At 41.4% G+C, this 18,461-nt stretch overlaps 1 protein-coding gene across 1 annotated transcript in view; it reads left to right on the top strand.

The window, feature by feature from the left end:
• LOC121873435 (early endosome antigen 1-like) overlaps positions 1–18,461 on the top strand; it is a 68,397-nt gene that overhangs the window by 12,623 nt on the left and 37,313 nt on the right. The window contains exons 2-11 of the mRNA XM_042377014.1: positions 3,321–3,426; positions 6,120–6,206; positions 8,751–8,861; positions 12,127–12,233; positions 13,511–14,049; positions 14,599–14,622; positions 16,175–16,438; positions 16,976–17,083; positions 17,650–17,803; positions 17,901–18,193. Of these exons, the coding sequence (XP_042232948.1) occupies positions 3,344–3,426; positions 6,120–6,206; positions 8,751–8,861; positions 12,127–12,233; positions 13,511–14,049; positions 14,599–14,622; positions 16,175–16,438; positions 16,976–17,083; positions 17,650–17,803; positions 17,901–18,193 (1,770 nt within the window). The 5' untranslated portion in view covers positions 3,321–3,343. The remainder of the gene's footprint in view (positions 1–3,320; positions 3,427–6,119; positions 6,207–8,750; positions 8,862–12,126; positions 12,234–13,510; positions 14,050–14,598; positions 14,623–16,174; positions 16,439–16,975; positions 17,084–17,649; positions 17,804–17,900; positions 18,194–18,461) is intronic.

The raw sequence follows: 18,461 nt of genomic DNA, 5'->3' as shown, positions 1-18,461 counted from the left end.
TTCAATAATCTTAGCAGGTCGGGTTAGGTTTGGCTAGGTTAGGTTATATTAGGTTAGATTAGGTTTGGTTATGAATAGTTCAGTTGTTAGTCACTCACAAAAGACATCATCCACATACATGCTACAATTACCCTCAGATAGCCTGCTTGTTCTTCTCACTATATACAAATTCCTTTCATTTTCGTCACATTGTTTCATAGTCTTTGTTTAACCGTCGAACACATTAATCCGTCCATCACTAGAGTGTTGAGCCGTATGGACTATCACGGGGAAAAGTTGGAAAGGTTTCAATTCCTTGGCGAGGTAGAGACCAAAGGGGGGGGCAAGGAGAGTTGGCACGGTGACCTGACGTGTGTGTGTGTGTGTGTGTCAGGTCGGTATAGTGCATCGTGGACAATGTTCTCGTTTTAAGTCACGTCGCCAGAAATGTTTATACTTTTTTGGTATATTGATGAAATTAAAATTGTGTATTAATATATTGTGCTTCCAATAGTGACTGACTGTATACACGTCTTTGTACAGCCACTCGTAAAACTACCTGTACTTAGGATGATCGATGAATTCCATAATGAACACTGTGACTCGGTAGGACTGTCAAAATCCTTCGTTAGTTGTCTACACTTTTTTTGTAGATAGTTTTTTGAGTGACTGTATGGGCCCTTGTGTACACTACTGGGCAGTAATGAGTATACGCTATCTGGTGTACGCTAGTTGGTGACGGGAGAACACCTGGGTGGACCAGCTTCCTGCCAGAGGGTTGGAATAACTCACTAATTGCTGAATACTATCACGAGATCAATGCCAGCCTGCGTCACAGCAGACACAAGCTTGTCTACACAGTGTTTGTACGACCATCATTTATCTTTATTTTATAATATTAAAGAAACTCTGCTAATGACTTATTCAATATATAAATAGTGAGGAAAAATGGTCAATGGGGAGGACACCACACCACCTTCAAACTCGTTTCTGTTATAGTCAATACCTACTTGCTTCTTCAACCTAACCTAACCTAAACCTAACTAACCTAACCTAACCTAACCTAACCTAACCCACAGCTTTATCTTATATAGTCATCCATCCTATCCTTACAAGTCACTTTAGGGCAGGCACTGAGGTTTTAATCATCCTTTAATCTTGCAAATTGTGACTTAAAACAAACCACCATTATTGACGATCACTTGTTAACAAAACTCTCAGCCCAAGAAGAATGACCTGTGGCATGCCAGGGATGATACAGGTGATTCTAGGCTTTGCACACACACACACTATACACACACACACACACACACACACACACACACACACACACACACACACACACAGACACACACACACACACACACACACACACACACACACACACACACACACACACACACACACACACACACACACACACACACACAGACACACACACACACACACACACACACACACACACACACACACACACACACACACACACACACACACACACACACACACACACACACACACACACACACACCCCCACACACACACACACACACACACACACACACACACACACACACACACACACACACACACACACACACACACACACACACACACGTGCACACACACACATACACACACACACACACACACACAGACACACACACACACACACACACACACACACACACACACACACACACACACACACACACACACACACACACAGACACACACACACACACACACACACACACACACACACACACACACACACACACACACACACACACACACACACACACACACACACACGTTTGTCTACCTTCTCTCAGTCACATTCAGGGTTTCCCTCACATAAATCTTTCTGCTCTTTTCTGCCAACTGATGGCCGCTGTTTGTGTGTTACTCTTATCAAAGTTAAGTGTTGGATAATTGAGGAATGGTATAAACTATCTCACCTTTGGTCTGGTAATTGTTGGATAACTTTAAAAGCTGGATACAAAATAGAGCAAAAAATAATTCAAATCCAAAATAATTTAATGGAATAATAGACCCAAGATAATTGAATGGAATTATAATGGAGTTTTATATAGGAAAATGATGATAAATATGACAACACCACAACAACGTAAATAAAAGTATCATTAAATTTAGAGTAAATATATAAGGTGGGCGGCGTTGGTCTGACTCACGCTACACGTCACGTCTCCTCTACCTCGGGCGGGGACAACATTCTTGGCTGGACGTCTCATGTAAACAGGGAATTCGTCTTAACTTTCTAATATTACAGGTCTTAAAGCATCATTATAACCTAACCTATCCTAACAGTTAGACATACAGAGAGAGAGAGAGTCTTTGTCACAGAACTTATTAATTTATCAAGACAAGAGACAATTTAGAACGTAAGCAAGAGTTAAGACAAATTTATAAATACTTTTTAAACTACACGTAAACAGCTATGTTAAATGAAGGTTAATATAACATTGACTATCCTGCATTAAGGTTCATAATAATATAACAAGGCTTTTAACTTGTTTTTATAAGCAAATTGAATCTTGTTTTATTTTGAGGACGAAAAGGTAAAATTTTGTAAAAGAGAAGTATGTATGTGTGTATGTGTGTACAGTATTTATGTATGTATGTATGTATGTATGTATGTATGTATGTGTGTATGTATGTATATTTGTATATATGGTAGCTGCAATGGGTGGGAAATATCTCAGATAATTACCGCTGATCCATTTAACATAAGACATTAACTCCGGTGATCACAAAGTCTTATAAACTACACTTCATTATTATACTTAAAGTTGACCAGTTATTGCTTAGGTCTACTAGCTTGACTGCCACCCCTCTCCACCAACCAGGTCATTGTGTATTATGATGTTCAAGCTTTGTTTACTCTCTCTCTCTCTCTCTCTCTCTCTCTCTCTCTCTCTCAACATATTATAGGTGATGCTAGACACCATAGTTTTAGACAATAACAAAGATGATAGACTCTACCCTCACCCTGAGTCAAGTGTTGCCGCTACGTTGGTTGGTTGTAAATATTTATACCTAGTGTTTACACAGTCTGTCTCACCTTACCTTACCTTACCTTACCTTACCTTACCTTACCTTACCTTACCTTACCTTACCTTACCTTACCTTACCTTACCTTACCTTACCTTACCTTACCTTACCTTACCTTACCTTACCTTACCTTACCTTCAGACCTCTAATTGCTTCCGTTTTGGATCTAAGGCTGGAACAGACAGATACACGTTAATTATCCATTGCATTATTTTAATAGGTTTTGATGTATTCAGTCGAGTGTAATGATAATGTTGTGTTGACAGCAGCGCGGCCCGGGAGTGAGACGATGCCGAAGGTCAACGATCCACTCTGTCCGCTGGGCTTCCACCCCCAGACCCGCTGGCCCAACAGGTGCAAGCGCTGCTTCAGGTGAGTGACACGCTTCTAAAGTTACTCTATGTTTTATTCCATAACCCGCCACCTATTGCTGTACCTATAACTTGTATCCATCACGTGTACCTATAACTTGTATCCATCACGTGTACCTATCACTTGTACCCATCACCCGTACCTATCATGAGCCACCATCCACTACACTCTACTGGTCGACCGGGCACTGGGTCTCTTAACACTTCCTTAATTCTGAGCACTTTGGCTAATACCGGGGAATGTTACACCAGTCAATGGTAGCTTTGTGGTAGTATCTCTCTCTCACACACGCGGGAATGGTGAGTATGGGCAGGAGGGAAACAGATAGACTTCCTTTAAGAAGTATATAACATGTGCTACATCCTGACCATCAACTTGTACAGGTATAGTGATTTTCATTGTATTGACGAAGCTAATCTTTCTAGGCCAAGGTCTCACACACACACACTGTAATAATAGGTGATGTGAGTGGCGCTCTGGGTACGAACTAGTGACCTGTAGGAAAGCTGACGAGTACTGTATCCACTCGCCCGCCGCACTGTTTATACAATAGTAACATTAGTTTGGTTGTGTCGTGTACAGGGACATAGGAAATTCATCAATGGTGGAAATCTGTTAACAAATAGAACATTGTAGGTTAGGTTAGGTTATGTTAGGATATCCGAGTACGGTTTATAAAGATCATTTTCTGGCGGTGTATCGAAGAGTTAAGATCGTAACATGAGGTCTTGTCTGGGTACTGGGGGGGGGGGGGTCGATAGTGATGCTATACTTAGCAACAACCTTCTGGCTTTAACAGTGTTGCCACCTGGGTCACATACTTGTTAAGTTATTTCCTCATTAACTAATGATAAACAAACCTATCAGTCTATGGTAGAGTCTCAGTATAGTTACGACGCCATGTTGGTTGACTGAGTCAGGTAGGCGCATTAACACTTCTACAACTAGCGAGGAAAAGTTAGCTGTCATTGCTTTACTTAAGTATTCAGGTTGAGAAGCGTAAACACTAACTTGATGGTACAGATCTCTCACACGTGTCTGCTCGTCTGTACAATGTTTACTTAGAGACGAGAGGAAGTCAAATGGCTGAACGTGTGAACCGATACTTGAACACACGAAACAATCTGACTAACACGAACAACTAAAATGTGATCATTCACCATCTGCATCAGTATACTAGTAAGGTTAGGTTAGGTTATGACAGGAGGAGATGAGTGTGGAGTGAGAAGCCCGGGACATGAATGGGGATGTGATGAAGAAGAGAGAGAATGATAACTCAAGCAGGAAGGGAAAACATGAGGAGTTAAACCACAAATTATCACAACTTAACCTAACCTAACCTAGCCTAACGTAACCTAACCAAAGCTATCGTGATATATTCTTGAAAAATCTCCACCACACCCCATGTGTACTCCACCACACCCCATGTGTACTCCACCACACCCCATGTGTACTCCACCACACCCCATGTGTGCTTCACCACACCCATGTGTACTCCACCACACCCCATGTGTACCCCACACCCCATCCACCACCCCATGTGCACCACTCCACTCCACCACACCCCATGTACATTCCACCACACCCATGTGTACACCACACCCCCGTGCACTCCACCCACACACACCACACCATGTACCTCCACCCACACCCCATGCACACTCCACACCCCCATGTACTCCCACATTCATGTCACACCCACATCCATGTGCACTCCACCACACCCCCATGTGCACTCCCACACCCATGTGTACTCCACACACCCCATGTACACTCCACCACACCCCACGTGCACTCCATCACACCCCACGTGCACTCACCACACCCTACGTGCACCCACCACACCCCGTGCTCCACCACACCCCGTGCACTCCACCATACCCCACGTGCCCACCACACCCCGTGCACTCCACCACGCACCCCACGTATACTCCACCACACCCACGTGCAATCCACCACAAGTGGGTAACACACCATCATCAATTATATTCTACACACTATGAGCTGTACAGTTTGTCTACCTGTAGTAAAACATAGTGTTATCAAGTCATCACAAATATCAGGTACACACACACACACACACACACACACACACACACACACACACACACACACACACACACACACACACACACATGGTCAGGTGAGAACAGTGTACAGTACAGGTAATATCCTCGGTGTTCGGTATTTCTCCTCCCTGTACCATCAACTGCTGCACCATCACACAGTAACTTGTGTAGCCTTTTTGGTGGTGGTGGTGGTGGTGGTGGTGGCTGTGGGTACACTGGTGCAACACGTGACCGGGTTATGTGGCACCAGACCACTACCGCACCACCACCACCTATTGTTCACCAGCTGTCCCAAACACTGTGTCTACTATACCACTACCTAACCTAACCTTAATAGCAACATGTTTCTAGAAATAAACTAAAAACACGTAGGATTATATTATTTGTAGATAATTTACAATAATTAGGAAATACTTGTATATAACACATGTACTATAATCTCTCTTCACTTTATGTATTTTTTTTACAAGTTTATTTACCTAGATTATGTCATAATAATTTCTTTCATTGATAATAATTTGGACAATCTTTCCTTGAACACAAAGATCATATTGCTTATTAATGAGAGCAGAATTTTTTTTTACTTGTTTAGAAAGTAATTAATGGTGTTTGATTCCATTCCAGGGACTACAATGACCACAAGAGCGTTAAGGAACAATCGGGGTCAACCACATCACTCAACTCCTTATCCAGCTACGACCCTAACACCAAGTGAGTCTCTCTCTCTCTCTCTCTACCATACACCCATACACACTAAGTCTCTCTCTCTCTCTCTCTCTCTCTCTCTCTCTCTCTACCATACACCCATACACACTAAGTCTCTTTCTCTCTCCTCTACCATACACTGATTCATGCTATTTACTATCTTGGTTAGCTACGTCACCACAACATTACGGAGCTAGTAGACGTCTTCTACACTGATTCATGCTAGTAGTTACGTCATCACAACAGCTAGTACACTTGTTAGTACCACTTAGTATTAGTTCCTGTTAGTTCTTATACTGGAGAACTGGTCAAATGTAGTCCTGTAGTGTTGTGGTGTGTGTCAAGTGGTTAGTATAGTTCTCAGGTCTGTCTGTCTGTCATGGTGTTTAGAGAACTGCTAAAATTATTGTATTTTTCTTTACGTAATTATGACATTAGAGACTGTTATGGGATAGCAGCTGAATTTAGAGTAATTAGTTTGATCTTTTTTTTTAATGATCTCCTTTGAAGTTTTTCATAGAAGAGAATTCATATAATTTTGTTGAAATAGTTCCAATCCTCAGTAATGAAACTCAACATGCTTCAATATTTCTGTAGTTTAAGATATATAATTAGTTTTTTTAGTCATATTCAGTATTATTATATTTTGTTATATTATATTAGTAAATATGTACTTTAGTTTTCTTCCTATAACTCAGGAATCCTCTATAATTATGTGGTTGTACTCGCCTCTCGGTGAGCTGTGTGGTAAACAGTGTACTATAGTGTGTGGTGATCCCTGGATGCATGCCAAGAAACAGGTTAGCGAGAAGTACTGTACATTATCAATAAAATAAGTCTTCTTTTGTCGATATTTTTAACACTGTCCCAGTTTCTCACGTTTACTACATATGTTAAATTTATCAATGTATAGTTTAACTTGTGTTTAACTTTTATACTGTAAATTGTTTGTCATAATCTCTCGCATTTCCTGTTTATCGTTATTTACTGTGTGTGTAACCCTCAGGTTGTGTGTGTGTGTGTGTGTGTACTAACCCAACGTGTGACCCCATGGTGCTTGACCTCACCATAATAACTCAGTATCATCCCAAATATTATTATTCCTCCCAGAAAAGTGTTGGGCTGTGCTTAACTAACTTGGCTTATACCTCTCAACCACGTGAACATTGTTGTCACCGGAGCGATCAAGATTTTAGTCTGAACATAACAACGTCACCGAGTTACTGTTGATGACTGTTCGTATAGCTGGCAGATTAATACCTTGACATGTGGTTCATGGTAAATATTTGATGGCCGCGAGGAACTACTATATACATATGGAAGTCCGTTATATTGAGGATCCGTTAGGTGCGAAACCCCCATTTAGCGGATTATATGGAGATAGAAGTCCGTTATATCAAGGGTCCGTTAGATGTGAAACTTCCATCTAACGAACTAAATGGAAATGAAAGTCCGTTATATTGAGGATCCGTTAGATGTGAAAACCCCCATTTAGCGGATTATATGGAGATAGCAGTACGTTATAAGGAGGTCTCACTGTACCCTCACTAAACCATCCACTAATGTTATTATAACTGTTATTACTGTAACTATTCAGCAAATCTTCGAACATTACATTCTGAAGTGATATATAAAGTAATTTAACTCTTCCATCAACTGTGTCATAACCATGGATCACTCTACAATAGTCCTCGATTATATAAAGGAATTACAAGATTTAATCCTCTATTTCCGCTGCAAGTTCTGTCCAGCGTAACAACACCTTGATGGAGTGTTTAAGTCTTACCGAGGAACACCTAAAATATTAATTAAATCAGAGGAACACTTCACAAACACGAATAATTACATACATACTACTGAAGACTTTGAGATGTTGGCGGTGAATGGAAGTTGTCACTAGCCGGACCTCCCTAGACGGTTCTAGTGTGTGATGTTCTTCATAATCATTTTTTTGTTTATTTGTTGGAGATGAGAGATTCTTCCAAAATATAAATAATTGTTTATCAAGAAAAGAGTAAATATCGGATTTCTGTGTAAATAAACAGGAAGTTTTTATATAAATAAGTAAATAGATTAATTTACACACACACAGTTGCTTACGATAATTCAAGTCAATATTTGATTTTAAACACAGATAAACTAAAGAAATAAATCAAATTATCATGAACGTTGAGGTTTAACATAATGTGAACTTTTAACGTTGAAGAACATGAACCAAGACTAAGATATATTAGAAGTTAATTATTGGGTTTAGAGACCAGGGCAGTAGTGTACAGTAGAGAGCCGCCCTACCGTAGCCAGCTGGTGCCGTGGCCGAAGTGCTGTCGCCTCTAACACCATCTTTCATTCTTCTGTCGCCGCCGTCGTGTTCCTCCTGCTGCTGCTACTGCTGCTGCTGCTACTGCTGCTGCTGCTGCTGCTGCTGCTGCTGCTGCCGCTGCCGCTGCTGTGGCGTCCAAAAAACAGTAGCTTCATCCGAAGACAAGATGATGACAAAGGCAAGGACTCCAGCGGGTATGGTTCCAGAGACTCCCTTGTGTCCTCCTCCAGGGTCAAGGACGAGGTCGAGGCGCCAGGAACCTACAGAAGGACTCGATCTGACCTCAGCGCTGAGCTCATCTCCCGAGTCAACGCTGAACAGAACCACCGCGGGGAGGCCAAGTGGGTCACTGTTGTAACCTAGCGGAGATGTATACTGTACTGTACTGTACTGTACTGTACTGTACTGTACTGTACTGTACTGTACTGTACTGTACTGTACTGTACTGTACTGTACTGTACTGTACTGTACTGTACTGTACTGTACTGTACTGTACTGTACTGTGTTGTACTGTACTGTGTTGTACTGTACTGTACTGTACTGTACTGTACTGTACTGTACTGTACTGTACTGTACTGTGTTGTACTGTACTGTACTGTACTGTACTGTACTGTACTGTGCTACTGTACTGTACTGTACTGCACTGTACTGTGTTGTGTACTGTACTGTACTGTGTTGTACTGTGTTGTACTGTACTGTACTGTGCTGTACTGTGTTGTACTGTGTTGTACTGTACTGTGCTGTACTGTGCTGTGCTGTACTGTACTGTACTGTACTATACTGGTACTGGTGCTGTACTGTACTGTACTGTACTGTACTGTACTGCACTGTGTGTTGTACTGTGTTGTACTGTGTGCTGTACTGTTCTGTGCTGTACTGTACTGTGCTGTACTGTACTGTACTGTGTGTACTGTACTGTGCACTGTGCTGTACTGTACTGTACTGCACTGCACTGTGCTGTACTGTACTGTGTTGTACTGTACTGTACTGTACTGTACTACTGTGTTGTACTGTACTGTACTGTACTGTGTTGTACTGTACTGTACTGTACTGTACTGTACTGTACTGTACTGTGTTGTAATGTACTGTACTGTACTGTACTGTACTGTGTTGTACTGCACTGTACTGTACTGTGTTGTACTGTACTGTACTGTACTGTACTGTACTGTGTTGTACTGTACTGTACTGTACTGTGTTGTACTGTACTGTAATGTACTGTACTGTGTTGTACTGTACTGTAATGTACTGTACTGTACTGTGTTGTACTGTACTGTAATGTGTTGTACTGTACTGTACATGTAGTGGTATTAGCGGACTAACAATTTCATCTTATCTACAGTTCCATGTGCTGTACTGTAGTGTCTCGTAGGTAATTCATTTCTACATTAAATGAATCGAGATGTAGAGTCAGGAATATCTCTCTTCATGACCAAGTGCTGTATGTGTGTCCAGGTTTGTAATATTAAACCTAGAGTTACATAATCAACTGTACTGTAGATGGCTGACGTCACTCTTGTTCTATATCAACGGTTGGTAGGGAGGAGGGTGTGTGTCTGCTCTAACTTACTGTATTTGGGGGCGACCTGTGGGGAAATTTCTTGAATCAATTATAGCAAATAGCATCCGATTGCATTTAGAGAAAAACAAATTACGACTCTCAACATGGGTTTACAAAGGGAAAATCTTGTCTAACAAATCTGCTGACGTTTTTTAGGAAAGTCTTCGAGGTAGTAGATAATGACGAAAATTACGATGTTATTTACTTTGACTTTAGCAAAGCATTTGACAAGAGTACCGCATCAGAGGCTTCTGAGAAAAGTTAAGGCTCTTGTTCATAATCTACATAAACGATCTAGATACTAGGATCAGCAGTGACAAAAGCAAGTTTGCAGATGACACCAAAATAGGGCGGCAAATTAATTCGGGGCAGGATGCAAATGCATTACAGGTGGATCTAAATAAACTGCAGGGGTGGTCTGAAAAATGGCAAATGAAATTCAACACCAGCAAGTGCAGCGTACTTAATATTGGAAGAACAAATACTTATAATGTATACAGCCTTAACAACATCAACCTAGAGAAGTCGACTTGTGAAAGAGACCTAGGGGTACTTGTAAGCCCGGACCTACGGCCTAGAAAACAGTGCGTTAATGTTTGAAATAAGGCAATCAGAGTATTGGGTTTTATATCTAGAAGTGTAAGTAACAAGAGTGCAGAGGTCTTATTGCAACTATATCTTGCGCTAGTCAGGCCGCACCTCGATTATGCGGTTCAGTTCTGGTGCCCCTATTATAGAACGGATATCAATTCACTGGAGTCGGTGCAGCGAAGAATGACAAAAATGATTCCGGGACTTAGAAACCTTCCATATCAGGATAGGTTAAAAAAACTTAACTTGCATTCCCTAGAAAGACGAAGAGTGCGGGGAGATATGATAGCAGTATTTAAGTGGGTGAAAGGAATCAATAAAGGGGATATAGATAAAGTTCTTATAATATCCGAGCAGGATAGGACTCGGAGCAACGGATTCAAGTTGGATAAGTTTAGGTTTAGGAGGGAGATAGGAAGACACTGGTTCACAAATAGGGTGGTGGACGAGTGGAACAAGCTTAGCAACTTTGTAGTAAGTGCGGGAACTCTGGAAAGTTTCAAAAGGAGGCTAGATAGATTCATGGATGATAGAGAGTGGTAGTAACTCTCGACAGGAGCTGCCATGCACAGGCCAACCGGCCTATTGCAGACTCCTTATTTTCTTATGTTCTTATGTTCTAACACGTGGCAGTGACTGGCTTTACCCAAACAGCACGTGGCAGTCAGTCACTGGCTCTCCCCAAACAACACGTGGCAGTGACTGGCTTTACCCAAACAACACGTGGCAGTCAGTCACTGGCTCTCCTCAAACAACACGTGGCAGTGACTGGCTTTACCCAAACAACACGTGGCAGTCAGTCACTGGCTCTCCTCAAACAACACGTGGCAGTGACTGGCTTTACCCAAACAACACGTGGCAGTCAGTCACTGGCTCTCCCCAAACAACACCGTGGCAGTCACTGGCTTTACCCAAACAACACGTGGCAGTGACTGGCTTTACCCAAACAGCACGTGGCAGTGACTGGCTTTACCCAAACAACACGTGGCAGTCACTGGCTTTACCCAAACAACACGTGGCAGTGACTGGCTTTACCCAAACAGCACGTGGCAGTGACTGGCTTTACCCAAACAACACGTGGCAGTCACTGGCTTTACCCAAACAGCACGTGGCAGTCACTGGCTTTACCCAAACAACACGTGGCAGTCACTGGCTTTACCCAAACAACACGTGGCAGTCACTGGCTTTACCCAAACAACACGTGGCAGTCACTGGCTTTACCCAAACCTTCAACAGTATCAACATCTTTCTTCCTCAGAAGGGATCAAGATATTGCTATTGAAAAAAAATTATTTGATACAATACTCAATTATGTTTCTCCCTGTAGCTTATACTTACTGTCACATTACTAAGATCAGTGTTGTTACTCCTGCACTTCCCTGGATCCATAATAAACTCTCCCCTGTTAAACGGACAGGTATGTGTGTTTGACCAACCTAATTAATGTTTATTTACAGCAACTCCAACAAGTCATGGAACAAGTCCCGGCCTGTGTCATGGTCAGCCCAGGACCTGAGAGCTGCTGTTGACGAGGCCAAGGAACAGATCCGCTCATCAAGAGAAGGTACAGTATAATACAGTATAGTATAATACGGTATAGTATAATACGGTATAGTACAGTACAGTACAGTTCAGTATAGTACAGTACAGTTCAGTACAGTACAGTATAATACAGTACAGTGCAGTATAATACAGTATAGTATAATACGGTATAGTACAGTACAGTATAGAACAGTACAGTACAGTACAGTACAGTATAATATAGTACAGTACAGTACAGTACAGTATAGTATAATACGGTATAGTACAGTATAATACAGTACAGTACAGTATAAAGCAGTACAGTACAGTACAGTATAAAGCAGTACAGTACAGTACAGTACAGTATAATACAGTACAGTACAGTACAGTATAGTATAATACGGTATAGTACAGTACAGTACAGTATAGTATAATACGGTATAGTACAGTACAGTACAGTATAGTATAGTACAGTACAGTTCAGTAAAGTACAGCATAATACAGTACAGTACAGTTCAGTATAATACAGTACAGTACAGTACAGTACAGTACAGTATAATACAGTACAGTACAGTACAGTATAATACAGTACAGTACAGTATAATACAGTACAATACAGTACAATACAGTATAATACAGTACAGTACAGTACAGTACAGTACAGTACAGTACAGTACAGTACAGTGCAGTACAGTACAGTACAGTATAATACGGTATAGTACAGTACAGTACAGTTCAGCATAGTATAGTACAGTTCAGTACTGTATAATACAGTACAGTACAGTACAGTTCAGTATAGTACAGTACAGTTCAGTACAGTACAGTATAATACAGTACAGTACAGTACAGTACAGTCAATATTGCCCAAGTTACTCCTACGTTCAATATAGCATTTGTACATTATTTATCATAAATATGGTAAAATATTAAGCTGAAGAACTACATTATTTTACTTGGCATACAGATACAGTTTATTAACCCTTTGAGGACGATGGTTTAACCCGACGGGACTGAAAGGGTTAAATATAAATATATGTGTGGGCCTATCAGACCCTGGCGACACCTGTAATATAGGTGTGTCAGGTAGTAAGTGAGCCCAGAGTAAAGTGTTCACAGTAAGTGGCCGCTGTGCTCTTTATGACAGTCGGTTAGAAAACGGACACAACAATAATTCATATCTTTCATAAGCTTTAAAATTCCTCACCGTTGTTGAATGTACCATATAAACCTTAATTCCAATTGAGTTTTATGTTTCTTTGTATATGGTGGTGTATCTGCATCATCCAAAGGTTAATGTTATTCTCTCTCCCCCCCCCCCAGACTTGCACCGCCTGTATGGTAGCAGCAGGTCTTTGTCGCAGGATGTCGGCAGTCTTGGCGACCTCCGGGGCAGCTCGAATGACTTATCATCATCGAGTAAAGACAAAGACGACGTGTCAGGTTACTCCTCCTTCTCCTCTTACTTAGCCATGCGTACCAAGTCCCCAGCCAGGCCTCCGCTCTCCAGGACATCTTCCCTACAAGGAACTTCTTCTACCTCGTCCTCCGCGAGAAGGGACGAGGAAGAGACCGCAAAACCTATAGTGGAAGACGAACCCAAAACGACGAAAATATCGACCGAATCCAAGACTTCGAAGCCGTCTACCTTACCTTCCGTACCTGAGACTAAATCCTCCAGAGCCTCACTAACGCCAATAATCGAGAGCAAGAGTCTTAAGATTTCTTCTCCGCTGCCGTCCATAACAGAGGCTAAACCCCCTAAGCCTCCCTCAAGACTAAAACCGACCATAAAACTTGGTGAGATTAAGGAAACGCTGACGCCCGCGGACAACCCCAGGAAGAGTATCATCAGTCTGAGGGTGAGTTGTCCATCACTGCTTCTCAACATTATAGTAATTTATTTATTATCATTACCAGTTTTTTTTTTTTTAATTTTCATGTAACTTTTTTTTCTGCCTTTATATATAATTTTACTAAATTTTTTTGATGGAGAGGATTTTACGGTATGAAGAGATATGTATATAATGATTAGCTAATATACATGAAGGTTAGGTTAGGTTAGGTTAGGTTAGGTTATAATGTAGTGCTGTAAGTTGATGTACAGTGTAGAGTAAACTGCTATACCAGATATCCAAGACAATGTGAACCTGAATACAAGGTTAAATAGCATAGCATCACGTACACAAACACACACACACACACCATCTGTTCCTTCATATTGGTTTTAAGGGTTTGGATTAATTCCTTACTATGTGATTAGGTTAGGCTAGGTTAGGTTAGGTTAGGTTAGGTCATGTATATTTGCTAATCATTAAATGGTGTTTCTTACCAACTCAACTGAACTTTTGTTTTTTATACAGATATGTTATTTATTTTGTTCCGTCTCTGATGTCATGTTTATTTACCAGGGCGATGGTAACGGGGCGAGTACAGTAAGTACAGTAGAGTGTTATCGGGGTGTGTGGTGACAGTGTTTGGTCTGTGATACTGTACTGTGCTCTGCTCTGCTCTGTGTATCATGTAAGGGTCTCTCTCTCTCTCTCTCTCTCTCACACCATGTTCAATGTTCGAAACGTATATTAGATAATTAGATAAAGTGTCGTTTTAAGTCATAATAATTACACTTTAAATAATACAATGTTATAAACCTCGTTCAATAACTACAATACAGTTTTTATAAGTACCTCACACATTAGGTATATCGACAGCGTCTTGTAAAGTATTGTACACATATGAGTCCTGTCAATTTTTCTCATCCATGAACCCTGAGACTCATGAACCGTGAGACTCATGAACCGTGAGACTCATGAACCTGTGAATCATGAACCCCGAGGCCTCATGAACCTTGTGAATCCGAGACTCACACAGTGCATCATCTATGAACCCAACACTGTGGAATGTCTCGGATTCACATGCTCATGACTCACCGGTTCATGATTCACCAGTTCACGATTCACTGGGTTATGATTCACAGGTTCATGATTCACCAGTTCACGATTCACTGGTTCATGATTCACAGGTTCACGATTCACTGGTTTATGATTCACAGGTTCATGATTCACAGGTTCATGATTCACCGGTTCACGATTCACCGCTTCATGAGGTCTCAGGGTTCATGTAGAGCAGAGAGTATTAACAGGACATTATTGGCGGGTGTGTTGTACATATTAATCACTATATACGCTGTTTGGAGGCGGTATAGTCCATAAAATATCGTAAATTTAACCCTAAGATTTTTTTGACTCTTTGCCGTAAGTGTTTTATAAATATATACTGTACACACAAACAGCTTCTCTTTCTCCTCCCTTGTGTCGTGTCTGGATGCCGTTGGGTAAAATTAGTCTTGTTGATGATGATATTATAATAATCCTTCCTGGCTTTTTATGGATTCGGTTTTACTGTTGTTTTTATATCCAGTTTTATATCCAGTTTTATATCCAGTTAGTTAAACATCGATATATACTCCAGCTATATGTAAATAGATCTGGAATATTCAATGAGAATTTGATTTTTTTAATGAATAGTTTTTTGCAATATTTTTTTCTTGGTATTAGTGGATTAAAAATTGTTCTTGAGTTTTTATTATACGTTGATAGTCATATTTTATCAGAAGGTAGATGATGATGGCACTGAACTTGTGTATAATTTAACTATAATTAACTTTTACGTTACTTCATTTCTTCATAATCTTATACGTTTTGTTTCCTCAATTCTCTATAAATAATTCTTCCAAATAATATCCTTTTGGTTTTATTAGAATTAAAAATGTTTTAATTCTGCAATATAATAATTCACAAACTATGATAACTCAGTAACCATTAATCACTAACTAATCCTCATTACTGGACCTGTTTTGGTTGATAAATTCAATACCTAATCAGTAGCATCAAATCCCGAAGGTTAAACGCAGTGCCCTACAAAGTTACACACTGGGGACATGACAGTAATTACCACAAACCTCCCTCATTGTGTCAACACTTGCAGGAGGTGAAGAGCGAGGATGACTCGGCCGACGCCACCTACGTCATCCAACTCTCTAAACCGAAGAAAGAACCAAAGAGAGTTGAGATTGATCTCCAGTCTGAAGTTGATCGGCTGCAGAAGGAGCTCAAGGAGAAGATTAAACAAGTTGAAGAGATGGCAGAGAGAACTGAGACGTTAGAGAGAGAGAATAAGGAATTGTTGACCAAGAAACCCAAGTTTGGTGACGTGAGGAAGCAAGCCGAGTTGACCAAGATGCAACAGAAGGTACGTAACAGTAACTGAACTATTATCAACACGGAACACAAGGTAAGTAATAAGGAACATTAGTAACTGAAATATTAACGTAAAAATACAAAAACAAAAAATAATCGTCTTTAAGGTGGGCCATTCAGACCCTGGTGACACTTGTTTAGGTGTATCAGGTAGTAAGTGAGCCCAGAGTAAAGTGTTCACAGTAAGTGGCCGCTGTGCTCTTTATGGCAGTCGGTTAGATACGGACACAACAAACATTTATATTGTATATGTGTGTTATATGTGAGTGTGTTATATGTGAGTGTGTTATACAGTATGTGAGTGTGTTATATGTGAAAGCTTTTATATGCTAAATAGGGATAATTGTTAATGAATTTTAATTTATAACCAAGACGTTAATTGTACTTACTACATTGATTTTTTGGCAACAAGATTTGAAATATTAAGTTTGATTGATGTTAAGTTGTAGTAAAACACTGTAATGCAAGGGATACACACACACACACACACACACACACTATATAACCAAACTATATAACAACATTGCAGTTTGATGATCTAAACGATGACATGAAAACCAAGAACAAGGAAATTAAGGATCTCAAGAAGGAGATTGACAAGAGACCGCTGCCCAAGGACGTCGAGAAGACCATGGAGGTGCGTCATGGCCCTTGTCCCTAGTAGTGGTCCCTGCCCCCTACCCTAGTCGTGGTCCCTGCCCCCTACCCTAGTCGTGGTCCCTGCCCCCTACCCTAGTCGTGGTCCCTGCCCCTACCTGGTCATGGTCTGCCCCCTACCTGATCGTGGTCCTGCCCCCTCCTAGTGGTGGTCCTGCCCCTACCTAGTAGTGGTCCTGCCCCCTGCCTAGTCGTGGTCCTGCCCCCTACCTAGTAGTGGTCCCCCTACCTGAGTCGTGGTCCCTGCCCCTGCCCTGGTCGTGGTCCCTGCCTACCTAGTCACGTGGTCCTGCCCCCTGCCCTAGTAGTGGTCCTGCCCTACACCCCAGTCATGGTCCCTACCTAGTGTGGTCCTGCCCCTACCTGGTAGTGGTCCCTGCCCCCTACCTAGTGGTGGTCCCTGCCCCCTACCTGGTCAATGGTCCCTGCCCCCTGCCTGTAGACAAACTGAACCTGGGTCATGTGCCTTGGCCTATATATAGTTTATTCAGTCCCCGGTATATTGTGCCTTGGTGACAACATTCCTCTCCTCCTTCTCTACCACAGGACCTCAGATCCAAGCTACAAGCGGCGGAACAACTGTGTGAAGAACTCATGGACGAGAATGAGGATTACAAGAAAGAGATCCGAGCTCTGGAGGACGAGATCGAGGAGATGCAAGACAACTTCAGGGAGGAACAAGCTGACGAGTACCGTCGTGGTCCCTGCCCCCTACCCTAGTCGTGGTCCCTGCCCCCTACCTGTAGACAAACTGAACCTGGGTCACATGTGTACTTGACTATATAGTTTACCTTCAGTCCCCCGGTATGTTATTATGAGTGACAACGATTCCTCTCCTCCTTCTCTACCACAGGACCTCAGATCCAAGCTACAAGCGGCGGAACAACTGTGTGAAGAACTCATGGACGAGAATGAGGATTACAAGAAAGAGATCCGAGCTCTGGAGGACGAGATCGAGGAGATGCAAGACAACTTCAGGGAGGAACAAGCTGACGAGTACCGAGACCTGAAGCGGGAGTTGGAACAAACGGCCAAGAACTGTCGCGTCCTTCAGTTTAAACTAAAGAAAGCTGAGAGACGATCTGATCACGTAAGGCGACCTTCCTGCCGAGGCTCTTGAGTGTTACCTCATCACTTTTATTGTATTATGAAGAAAAGGCATTAGTATTTATTAATGATTTTGTCTGGTATATGTGTGTTGTGTTGTGTGTGTATATAAATTTGATATTTTATTTCATTAATTATAAAAATATCTTGGGTTTAGAAGTAATTACTAGAACATTACCAAAATATACCATCTTCACTACAAAAAAAATTATAATTCCTGCATAAAATTGAGTACAATTATCGACGATATA

The sequence above is a fragment of the Homarus americanus genome, unplaced genomic scaffold, assembly GCF_018991925.1.
Source record: "Homarus americanus isolate GMGI-L3 unplaced genomic scaffold, GMGI_Hamer_2.0 scaffold11151, whole genome shotgun sequence".
NCBI lineage: Eukaryota > Metazoa > Arthropoda > Malacostraca > Decapoda > Nephropidae > Homarus > Homarus americanus.
This window is presented reverse-complemented; position numbering and strand designations above follow the sequence as displayed.